Raw genomic sequence first — 13,342 nt, forward strand, 5'->3', positions numbered from 1 at the left:
GCCTTGTGTCATTGAAATTTTGCTAAACAATTTAGATTCGGATTAAATTTTTTTTAATCTGGTATTATATATTATGTGTTCTTTTTATATGCACTCATTCTTAACACTATTTGTACCGGAGGGGGTCAAATAACATTTTTTTGAACTTCAAGTGACTGTAACTCCTTTAAAAAAAATTTTTTCGCAAATTTTTCTTCATGACTATTTTTATTTTCAAAATGCACGTATTTTTTCATAAAAATATTTTTTTAAAGTTTGTAGGTTTCGAAATACGTATGTGGTATACCTATTTATACCGACGGGGGTCAAATGACCCCTAACACCTTTTCCGCTGAAACTCTCTTGTTTCTTATCCGACTTTTACAAAATTCATATTTTTGGAAAGCTTGTAACGTGACTCAAATATAGTTCTCAGACAATATTGAGCTACAAACATCGATTTTGAAGTTATTCGGAGTCTAAGGAAAAACGTCCGGAAAAACATGCTTCGGGGAAAAGACTATAAGTCTGTTAATAAGTGCTTGAAGAAAAATTCACTTAGTGCCTGAAAAAGCTGAAGTTAAAAGGTAAATGTTGCATATGTAGGAAAAAAAATTCAAAATTTTTTAAGATCATGGCCACAAAAAATGTAAAAAAGGGGTGTAAAAACTGTACTTAATAAATCAACCGCCAAAGCCGTTCCAGTAAAAATAATTTTTTTTTGAAAAGTGAATTGGAAAGTTGGCGTAATTTGTGACATTTTGGCATCTTTAGATTTACAAAAAATGAAACACAGAATATTTGACGGCTATTCAAACGTAGCTGTTTTTAGACATTTTAATCAATTTTGTTTTTCTGAGATTATTCCTCCACTTACGTTCCGCTTTGCACTGGCTTTTTAGTATGTTAACGCAAGATTTGGGTAATAAAACTATATGCACAAGAAAGGCTATTTTATACCGGTTCTAGTGATGTAATTACATTGTCGATACGGTGCTTAACAAAAATATGATAAATAAAATGGCTGTGTGGTGGCGGCTTATAGAATACTACCACTGGGATACTGGTCCACGTCGTAAAAGGCGACTTATCCAGTACTTCCCATATGCGTTAGTCATTCTTCAAATGCGACTATCACATTGGGAGGGGGGAACCTTGGCTTGGTTCCAAGCCAAGTTTCTTCAGGGAGGATTCACCAATTGTGCTTGTTGCTATTAATGCGCATGCACGAGTTGTATTCTCCTAAATTTTGTAAACACCCGCTTCAAGGTGGTTCTGTGCCTGCGGGCCCCAAAGTGGGGGTAGGAGGGTGTATAATAATCCTATCTTGAGCAGAACGTTGTTAAGGTCTGCACTATAGCCAGGCACTGGTGCAAAGGGCCGTATTTTTCCTGGCAACTCGTGGGATTCAGATTATACACACGATTTTTAAATTTTCATCCTGTAAGGGATACCCCGCTTCATGCGTTGATATGAAGGTGCAGTGGTTCTTGTGTGTGATGGAAATATGTGTGGAATTCTTTGATAGAAATGCTTTCTATTAAGGTTGCACAGATAAATCTGCAGCACAAAAGAACCGCTACACTGAACTTATGTCGTTTAATCCTTAATGGAACAGCATCAATCGCCTTGGTCCAAGAACCCTATTTCCGAAATGGAACTTTTTACTTAGGGAATTTGCTCAAACCAAACTTTACTGTGTTCAGTGTAATTGGAATGACTAATGCCCGAATAATGCCTCGAGCATGTATATTGATAAACAATTCTTTAAATGCAACACTTATACCCAATCTAACAACAAGAGATATTTGCGTCGTTCAGGTTTCTCTGCCTGATAGAAAATACGTCTACTGTTCAGCATACTCACCATATGAACAATCATCCCCTACGGATGATTTAAAAAATGTCATTTCATTCTGTGAATCACAAAATATACCTCTTGTAATTGGCGGTGATGCCAATGCCCATCATTTTGTATGGGGTAGCTCAGATATCAATCTGAGAGGCTTAAATTTAATGGAATATTTAAGCAGCACTGATTTGGAAATTCTAAATGTAGGAAATAAACCAACTTTTGTTAGGTGTGACAGAGAAGAGGTGATTGACATCACACTTTGTTCTAGAACAATTTCTCAGGAAATTTCAAATTGGCATGTGCCTAACGAAGAATCGATTTCTGACCACAGGTTTATCTATTTTGAACACTCAGGTGAGTTTTTAGAAACTATTACATTCAGAAACCCAAGAACAACTAATTGGGACCTATATTTGGAGCATCTTGCTACTAAATTTCATGGATATACACCTGAAATTACTACTCCTTCTGAGTTGGATGAAGTGGTTGCCAAAACCACCGAAATTATTTTAAATTCTTATGAAGAAGCGTGTCCCTTACGAACGTTGAAATTCAACAAAAACAGTACACCATGGTGGAACTCAAATCTCAGTAAATTACGAAAAAACTGCAGGCGCTCTTGGAACCGAAGGCGCACGGAAGGTTTTGATGCTTTCAAGTTGGCTCGCAGAGCTTACCGGAAAGCAACAAGAGCTGCCGAACGCTCAAGTTGGCAGAGCTACTGCACAAACATTTCAAGCTTGCACGAAGCAAGTAGGTTAAATAAAGTATTAGCCAAATCAAAAGATTATCAGGTTTCATACCTTAAAACCCCTAGTGGTGATTATACATCAAACGACGAAGAAACATTAAGTTGTCTATTCAATACTCACTTTCCAGGATGTGTTGATCAAGATTCATCGATAGAGCCTGAGTTCTTTTCTGGAAGTCTAGATTCCTTGCATTTTGCTCGGAAAATAGTTACTACAGAATCGATCAAATGGGCAATCGATGGTTTTGCTCAATACAAATCTCCTGGAAGTGACGGTTTATTTCCAGTTTTGCTTCAAAAAGGTTTCGATCATTTCAAACACATATTAAGAAAAATAATGATAAGCAGTTTTGCTCATGGATATATTCCTAAACTTTGGCGGCAGATAGTCGTGAAATTCATCCCTAAAGGGGGACGATCATCATACGACGAAGCCAAAAGCTTTCGTCCTATTAGTCTAAGTTCATTTCTATTAAAAGCACTTGAACGTTTAATTGATCATCATATCAGGCAAGAATGCCTTGTCCAACATCCGCTTAATGCGACACAACATGCATACCAAACAGGAAAATCAACATTAACTCTTCTGCACAACGTAGTACATAATATTGAAAATAGTTTTTCACAGAAAGAATCATGTCTAGGAGCATTTCTAGACATAGAAGGAGCATTTGATAATGTCTCGTTTACATCAATAATGGATGCGGCACTACTTCATGGAGTGCCTAGTGTTATAACTAACTGGATTAGAGCAATGCTAAGTAACAGGAATCTTCATTCGTCTTTAAGACAGGCTTCAATTACAAAAGTTAGCACACGTGGTTGCCCACAGGGAGGTGTACTATCACCTCTTTTGTGGAACCTAGTTGCAGACGGCTTGTTGAGAAAACTCAATGACCGTGGAATACCAACCTATGGATTCGCAGATGATTATCTTCTGCTGGTAAGAGGTTTGTGCATTAGCACATTATTTGATATAATGCAACAAGCTCTGCGCTCTGTTGAACGATGGTGTTCTCATGTAGAACTTTCAGTTAACCCTCTAAAAACTAATATTGTTTTATTTACTAAAAAACGTATCACCCGCGGGGTGCGCCCTCTGCTGTTTTATGGTTCCGAAATCACCGTGTCTGATCAAGTTAAATATTTGGGTGTCATTCTTGACTCCAAATTAAACTGGTCTGATCACATCGAATTCAGAATCAAAAAAGCATGCATGGCCTTCGGACAATGCCGACGTGCAATCGGAAAAAACTGGGGACTCAAACCCAAACATATTCACTGGATTTACTCCACAATAGTAAGACCAATTCTGGCCTATGGGTGTCTAGTGTGGTGGCAAAAAGGAGAAGTTGCAACAGTTCGGACTAAACTAAATCACCTTCAAAGAATGTGTCTTTTGGGGATGTCCGGATCGTTCACTACAACTCCTACTGCAGCACTAGAGGCTCTGTTTTCTATCAAACCTCTACACTTGTTCCTAAAACAGGAAGCCTTCTCATGTGCTTTTCGTCTACAGGCAGTTGGTCTCTGGCTGTCAGGAAATATCGAAAGATCATCGAGTCATACAAATGTGTGGCCTGAATTAGTTAGATTAAACAAGTTTAATCTAGCGCCAAACGATTTAACACTCTCGAGTAGTTTTCCCTACATGGGGTTTAAAGTCAAATTTCCTTCTCCTCAAGAATGGTTATCAGGTTTCGTAGAGGACCAAATGTCCTCTCATATTGTATTCTATACTGACGGTTCATTATCAAACGGCCGTGCAGGTGCAGGAATTTACTGTCACGAGTTGAACATAGAATATGCTCAACCTCTAGGAAAATATTGTACAGTCTTTCAGGCTGAGCTATATGCTATTATGTATGGAGTGCAAATTGCACTTCAAAAGAAGATTATGTTCAGAACAATTTATTTCTGTTCAGATAGCCAAGCAGCTATCAAATCACTCAGTGCTTCCAGTTCTAGATCAAAACTGGTAATCGCATGCCGGAAAGCAATCGAAGAACTTGCTGAAGGCAATGGATTAAACCTTCTATGGGTACCCGGACATAAGGGAATTTTTGGAAACGAATGCGCCGACGAACTCGCTAGAGCTGGGTCGGAAAAGGAATTTTACGGACCAGAGCCGGCTGTCCCAATATCGCCATGTTGGTTCAGAAACCAAATTCAAACTTGGTCCTCTAACCAGCATGAACGATACTGGGAAGAGTTGGACACTTGTCGTCAAACTAAATTATTTTTAGAAAAACCATCTCCAATCATATCGAGTTACTTATTAACTTTAAATAAATCTCATTGCAGCATCTTGATCAGAGCACTCTCCGGTCATTGTAAACTCAACTATCACATGCACAACATTCAGCGTGCTGAATCTCCAGTATGTGGTAGTTGTGAATCAGATGTGGAAGATCCCTTCCATCTTATATGTAACTGTCCCTCATTTGCCAGACTACGTTTTCGTACTCTGGGATCTTACGCTTTAAGCGAATCTGAGTTTAAGAAATTAAACTTAAAAAACATTCTATCATTCCTTACCGAATGTAGAAAAGAGCTTTAATGCTAATAATCCCTAGTGGAAAGGCTTTATGCCATCTTAAATAGATTGAATTTATTTCTTCCTTTTATAGGTTTTTCAGGTTTCTCAGGTAAATGATGAAATCTTGGATAAAAAAAAGGCTAGGCACAATTTTCCCGTATGTTTGGATAACGTGCCGCTATTAAGCCTACCCCCATTCTGATACCTGATACCTGATAGGCAATTAGCTTCTGAATTTTTAAAAGTCAGCACAAGTTCTTGCTTGGCAGACGGGCGCAGTGGGTGGCAATATCTCAAAGCTAATTCGCACACGAAGACGGGTGAAAGGAAACGAAAAAAACAAACAAGCATTAGCGCAAATATTCTGGTTTTACTTTCAGATAAACATTTATCATAATTTTCTAAAGCATTGCACCGCCAATATAATTACATCAATAGAACCGGTATGAAATGGCCTTTCTTGTGCATATAAATTTATTGCCCAAATCTTGCGTTAAAGTACTCAAAATCCAGTACAAAGCCAAATTAAGGTGAAAGAATAGTTTCAGAAAATGCAGATTGATAAAACTTCCTAAAAATAGCTTCCTTTAAATAACCGTCAAGAATTCTGTATTTCGTGTTTTTCATAAACCTAAAGATGCCAAAATGTCACAAATTACGTCAACTTTCCAGTTCACTTTTTAAAAAATTTCTACTGTGACTAGGACAGTTTTGGCGGTTGTTTTTTTTAAAAAAAGAAGGGTTTTTCCCACTTTTCTACACTTTTGGTGGTCATGATCATAAATTTTTTTTAAAAAAATATTTCCATATGCGCAACATATAACTTATAACTTCAGCTTTTTCAGGCACTAAGTGAATTTTTCTTCGAGCACTTATTAACGGACTTACAGTCTTTTCCCCGAACCTTTTTTTGCGGACGTTTTTTCTAAGACTCCGAACTTCAAAATCGATGTTTGTAGCTCAATATTGTCTGAGAACTATATTTGAGTCACGTTACAAGCTTTCCAAAAATATGAATTTTGTAAAAGTCGGCTAAGAAACAAGAGAGTTTCAGCGGAAAAGGTGTTAGGGGTCATTTGACCCCCGGCGGTATAAATAGGTATATACAGAGTGCCGATATGTTTAGTGTTAAGGCCGAAGCTTTACATTCTGGTTTCATTCGAAATTTTCAATCGCATTCGTTTGCATGTGTTTCGGAAATATTGCTTTCATATTTTTTGTGCTTTTTTGGTATTTTTCTTATTTTCACCTGCCTGCTGGGATTCCTTCTCATGAATCTTGGACTTGAACTTTAATCACTACGCCAAAGCCGCTGAAACTTTTTCTGGGTTTTTCAATGTTTTTCTTTATCTGGATCTGGAATAGAAACATAATCAGTATGTATGTATAGATCTGATAGAATGGCAGAGAGTTTGATACTCTATATCACCGCTACGAAGGAATCATAATCAGGATACATCTCGATCCGGATCACCATAAAGACTCGGAGCATTTTTGTTTATAGAATTGTTTGGTAGTGTAACGAAGAATATTGAGATGATTTAGTTGATGAATTTGTATGATACAACCGCAAGCTTACAAGCGTTGGTTAAAGTTAAATATACTGCAACTGAAATTTTGGTCAACCTTTATCGAATTTATTTAATTTTGTATAGTTTTAATCGTTCTTTGTAAACCTTGCTGTCTTTTAAGAATATCTTAGCACCCAACCAATATCTGATTAAAATTATGGTCATGCACTTTTTTACGACACAATTTATTGCGTGATTAAGTGTTCAATAATAATTAATTGAAACGTATGCGTTTTTAATTATTGAATAATTGAAGACTTTGATCAGCAAAATTTCATGAAAACTTGCTGGTGAAAGCTGCCATTCCATTCAGAAAACATAAAAAAAACTGATTTGAAGGAAGGCATGACCTGATAATTTTTTCATTTATCAAATTTATTTCTCAAATTTTATCTTATGTAATAGTTCCTTTTTTTTGTGATTTAAGTCCAAAATTCTTGGAAAATGTTGGACAAAGGATGAAAATAGTTTAACAAATGGCTCAATAACTATCGTTATATTTGTACACTGCAGGTGTATTAAAGTTTCAATAGGTAATTAGATATTTTTACTAGCTTTTAATACCTGGTACATGCTCAATGAGCAGTGCACAATAACTAGTGCTTCTACCCTATTTCTTGGAATAAGACGGATTTAAGTGGAAGCTAAATAGCTCTCATCTATTAGAAAAATTGCAGTTTTTTGTGACACTATCTTTGTTTTTCCTAATAAGAACATTTGTTCGACCGTGAATCAATTTAACGTCGGATTAACCTCAACTTTAAAACACAAATCTCATCTCTCCTACAGGCAGGAAGCAGTGCGGTAGCTCTAATGTATCCGGTGTTTGAACAAATCCTTACAACGAATCAGCAACAGCAGCAGAGGATGAAACAGGAAATTGCTGCTACGACGGACGATGAAGACACCGTCGGCGGACAGCAACTGGATCTTCAAGGCTACGTCCGGCTGCTGCTGTGCTACAAGAAATGGAAAGCAATGGTTCCGGCACGGCGCGATAAGGATACTATCAATGCGCTGGCGGTGAAGGTGCTTCCGACGCGATGTCCCCCGGTGCGTACCCGGCAGGATTTGCCCTTTGCCCAGATGCTGCCCCGCATCAGCGCCTCCAGCCGCAGCCAGGACGAGGAAACGCGGTAAGCAAAAAGCTTTCTCTAAAGATGCGGGCTTGAGTCTTGTGTATGTGCACGGTCATTCGCTTTTCCTAACAATGAGATTTGAGGGCTAATGCTGTGATTAATGAACTCAGCGCAGATGATTTCTATCATTTCGCTTGGAATAAGGGAATCTTGGAAAGACACAATAAATTATATGGGAGCATAGCTTACATTTGTAAACACATAGGTAATTTGAATGGAAAACCAATTTATAACATCCATAAAGCTTCAAAATAAAAAAGTATGCCACAAGTCGCTTCAAAGGCACTGCTAAATCATATTGAAGGAGACAGTAAATGTGATACAAATTACCCATTCATTGAAAAATATGCCACTAGTCTATGCCTGTACACAATTGGCCATAAATAATCGTTCGATAGAATGGAGCATAAAACCCGTGTGTAGTCCAATTTTTGACTCACTAGCCACGATATAAATATGTTTTCTATATGTATCCAATGTTGCATTTTCCAGTTTAGCCTAGTCACTGGACGAGACTGCACTATGTACATATGTACAGTACATATGTGGATACCTCTATAGAAGAGAATCAAGCCTTTGAATATTGGAAAGATATACAAACTCCTCCTCCTTTTTAGAAGGGACATCTAAAGATTATGAAATTTTAAAGATGGATAGAAGGTTAGATGAAATGAAAGATGGTGAAAATGAGCGAGTAGAATTTATTTAGAAGCATTATCAACACATATCAATTTTTTTTCGCACGGGTTAACTACTATGAAGTGATAGATACGGATAGTGTTGCATCTACTCAAGGGATTGAAATCAAGAGAGAATTCTTTGCATTTGGAGTGGTAATGATCAAAATTCCACAACTGCTTCACAAATTGCAACAATTTGCAACAATTAGTACATTTTCACTCACTCTGAGCACTTTGTTTTTGTTTGTTTATTTGTCTGGGATTTTAACACTAAACACTCTGAGCACTGGTTACTCTCATTTGAACACAAAACTTCTAATTTTCTCTAGCAATTTGTCACAGATTACCACAAATTCAATGCATTGGCTGCACAATTTGTGTGATCATTGAAGAATTTTCTCCCTTCATTTCAGTTCCCCGCATGTACCCCCAAACGTTAATAGATCAAGCGTGGTTCTGCCCACAAACGGGAAAACTTGCAGTAAAAATTTAATTCGTATAAATTCTATTGAGATATACTCAAACCTGCCATTTTTTTTGTATTTTTTATATATAAAATACATAAGCATTAATTTGCAAAAATGTTTTGATCATTAGGAACTTAATTATAATGTTGCCTTTATCGTCATACTCAGATTTCTTTTGAACCCGTTGGAGTTATGGGAGTATCAATTTGACACTTCTATTCAAAACCGATGTACCTCTCATGTATCTCAACCGATTTGTACAAAACTTATCGTAGAAACCTAGTAACGTGGCTCAAATATTTTACTCAGACAATATTTGGCAACAATTTTACATTTCTACGTTAAGGACTGCTCACGAAAGAATGTGGACTCTGATTATTTAATGCTATAAAGAAAGTATAAAAGGTAGAATTGTTAAAATTATTAAATTATTTATTGAAGAAGCAGTTTATCGGTGAAATAACAAAAAAAATGCCTATAGTCACCAGAATAAAAAAAAATTAAAATACTAAATACAGCTTGAATAATGTTAGAAATGTTGAAAAAGAAATGCTAAAGTAATGGTGTATATATAAAAATCAACTACAAGAAACTATCAATGTTTATACCACCTCGTTTTGAGAAAAAGGAGAGGTGAAACCAAGGCATTTAAAATATGATGAGACTGTTACCAAATTTCACACGAGTTGGTCTTCTTGTTTGCAGTTTTTTAAAGGTATTAAAATTCACTATGATCCTAATGACATACGATGCAAAAGAGTAGGATACGAAAATTTAATTTACGACTTGAAAAGTGTATTTTTCACATTAGTAAAACAAATTGTTTCTGGATCATTTTTTGCTAACTGACAAATGTCTAGTTGCTTTTGCCCAATTTATGGTCCAACCTTTTTACAATATATGCCATATATCAGTTGAACCAGAAAAAAGTATATTTAATCTAGAAATAGCGTAATTTTTGAAAGGCACTATCCTATAATCGGTTAACATCTTGAAAAACATGGTACAGAAGCCATCACCATGGAAAACTCGAGTAAATTTTGTCAAAAATAGCACACAAAGTCACGATCAAAGTTGTTCATTTTTTTAAAATATCTTTTAAGAAATTCCAACATGCTCTAGAGAAAAATCGTAAAACTCTGCATTCTCAAACAACTGTTAAAATGTACAATATTTCACGATATTTCTACCTTGCGTGATCACTTCATAGCAGGCTCTGACCGCTCGTTTTGGAACTCATTCATTAGCATCTCGAACATTCTTCTGGTTAGCTAATTAGAACATAGAGGGATAGCAATTTGTGGTGCCTACGTTTTAATTACTGATTTTGTGAGAACTCAGAACCAATCGTGATTTTCGAGATTGCTGGTATAAGTTGGAATTAAATTTTGATTGTTTTGAATTTTGATGACTTAAATATGTAATTCGGTGTTTCCAGAAATCTTTACGAATGATTCTCATGATTTAAAAAAAAATTTTTTTTTTTTGATAATCTCCTGGATCTCAAGATCTTATCGGTTGAAACAAAAGAGGTTGGGCACCCTTGTTAGGTCGCTTCTATTAAGGTTACCTACCCGGTTTTATCCTTGTTTGCCCGGATATTCAATAGAAAAGTTGGGAACGGCCCGGCACGGTTGCCCGGACTTTATAGAAAAATGCCTGGAATTTTGCCAGGATTTATTCACTTTAATTTGCGAATCAAACAAAAAAACAAATTGTGTTGCAATTTTTTTTATTTATGTCTCGAAAACTATTTTTTTTAGTAAATTTTATAAAAATAATCATGAAAGGTTTTTTGGGAGGCACTTAATCCTGAGTCACGTTTATAACCGTATGAATACTTGTTCTCCGGGAAGATTTAACAGTTTTTGTTTTCAATTTTGCAATCCCGATCTTCGTAAATGTAGTAAAAACGATTCTTGCGGTATCCTCGAGCAGGGCTTGGTAAGGGATCGCATTCTGACTGTGACTGCGTGAACGAACGAATGTGCGCCGATTGACTTCCACAGTCATAAGCATTCAGTTGAATGCGAAACGGCCGCAGTCATTCTGCCGTTTCTTGACTGCTTGTATGGTATCCGCTGCCGCAGCTTTACGAGAGATAATTTTTTCAGTCCTTCATTCCACCGCTCCTCATTCATACCGAAGGTTACAAACAGAGAGTTTGAACGAATGGAAGCGGGACTGCGATTCTGCCAAGGTATAGGACATTTTTCGCTCTCATTTTTTTTCTCCGGTCGTGGCTCGTGCCGCTAGCCCCTACCAACCAACAAGGTAGAGCGTATGGAATGTGTTGGTTGGGTTGGGTGGAAAGTTTGCATCACATTTGGAAAAAATGCTGAAGTAATTAAAGCCACTCTAGCACAAGCGATTTGTTAATTTTAAACATGATCATTCTTTGCATAAACTAAAGCTTAGTTCTTTTAAAAATGAGATGCTGATAGCTCATTTCTTAGTAATCGTACATTCAAAACTTTTAAAGCTTTATGTCTTTATTATGCATTTCTGGAAGTGAAGTTAAAATATAACCACTATGCCTTTTTGGCCACCAAGCATCAGTGCAAAATTTGAGATAATTTGGCTGATTCCTGAATAAGCGCAACGCGTTTCAATTTTGTATGGAAATTCGTATGTAAGAAAAAAAAATTGCACATAAAATCGTCCAGAAAATTCAAATAAGCTTGAAATAAAGTCGGTCTTTGGTTTTTGGTTTGACTATTCTTAAGCTTCATTTTTTGCTAACATGACAAGCAGCTAAGCGTTTCATGAAAAAAGTTATAAACATTTCAAAATAAAAAAAAACTGAATCCATTGAAAAGTATTTAAAAAGGGCAGACTTGCTAGAGCTTTTCATAATTTCATAAAATGTTTTTGCAAAGGTTATAAAAATCAATAAAAATTCTGGCTATTGCAAAGCAATTTTTTGAGAATTTTTATTCTCATCCTACACAGCTTTCAATTAAGCAGTCAAAAAGTTGTATAACATTGAATATCTTTACTGGGGTACAAGTTACGTTTATGCTTTGTTCACATGAATTGTACTACAAGAATCAAGGAATATTTTTCATCCAAAGTTATATTTTAGAAACTTTCAGTACATCTCTGAAGATTTTTTAATGAAATTTTTTGTTTCCATATTTCCATACTTAATTAAAACCCGTTGCACTTATTCAGGACAGGATGGATCGCTTCCAAAACATTTATTGCTATTTCTGATAGCAAAAACAACCAAAAAAGGTTATGGGAGGTGTAAAAGTTTAAAAATTGGAAATTTTTATACAAAGCTTGCAGCGGTCTAATAACCATTGCCAAAGACTCAAAACAGCAATTCCATTAAATATAGATCCAAAAATAATTCACTGTGATTTACATAATGCATTGCACCAAACTCATGTCTTCGGACGCGTTATAGAGAACTGATTTTTAAAGAATAGAAAATTTTACACTGAAAAATAATGAAACCTTTTAAATATGGGGGAGTGGGGAATCATGGGTCACTTTTTTCTTTGTTCTATAACTTTTTTTTTATTATAAAAGATAAAATGAAAATAAAAAATGGTATGGTTTTCTACATTGTCAAGGTATCATTTATTTTTTATTTTTTAAAAGGTTGTTTTCAGCAAGTTCTGACTGATTTTAAAAGAGCAGTATTTTTTGGATTTTGAAAAACGATGGGGAATTGTGGGCCACTAAATCCTAATTGTCCAAATAACATACAAAGTTTATCAGGTGACCCAAACCTGTGCGTTCCATAATTCATTTAGTTATTTTAAAGCAATTTCAGATTATAAAATAAAAAAGAGAGTTGCGTATGATCGAAAAAACTTAAAAACCTAGCACGCGAACGTTTTGGCAACATTTCACGTGAAAAAAATGACAAAACTAAGATCATAAAAATAAAATAAGCATGATGCATATGATGCGTATTTAAATCAAAAACAACATATAGAAAAATATGCGTACGCAAAGCAACGACAATGACAGTTGAATTTAAATTTTTATCACAACACACACACACCTGAAATATTAACACATGGCCCACGTTACCCCACTCTCCCCTATAAAAAGTAAGAAAAAAACTTAAAATTAAAATGACAATTTTTTAAATTTTAATCATAAAATGTAGAAGTCACTCGCAGTCCGAACAGAACTGCTTCTCCACTATAGAACTCGCTCCGAATAAGCATATTCACTTCTACCTACTCAGTGACTGCGGTTTGACTGCCGAGGTGAATGTTTTTTTCGCAGTCGTTTGACTGCAAAATGACCGTGGACGGTCGAAGCATGAATGGGAGTTTGAGCAAAGCAGGACGATTTGAACGAGAGAGGATTTCTTAGAGAAATGGAAGAACGAATGCGTC

General features: G+C 35.9%; 1 protein-coding gene across 1 annotated transcript in view; it reads left to right on the forward strand.

Annotated features, from left to right (window-relative positions):
• Positions 1-13,342, forward strand: part of LOC129751900 (uncharacterized) — a 444,615-nt gene that overhangs the window by 318,231 nt on the left and 113,042 nt on the right. The window contains exon 5 of the mRNA XM_055747666.1: positions 7,485-7,831. Within this exon, the coding sequence (XP_055603641.1) occupies positions 7,485-7,831 (347 nt within the window). The remainder of the gene's footprint in view (positions 1-7,484; positions 7,832-13,342) is intronic.

This window comes from Uranotaenia lowii, chromosome 3 (assembly GCF_029784155.1).
Source record: "Uranotaenia lowii strain MFRU-FL chromosome 3, ASM2978415v1, whole genome shotgun sequence".
NCBI lineage: Eukaryota > Metazoa > Arthropoda > Insecta > Diptera > Culicidae > Uranotaenia > Uranotaenia lowii.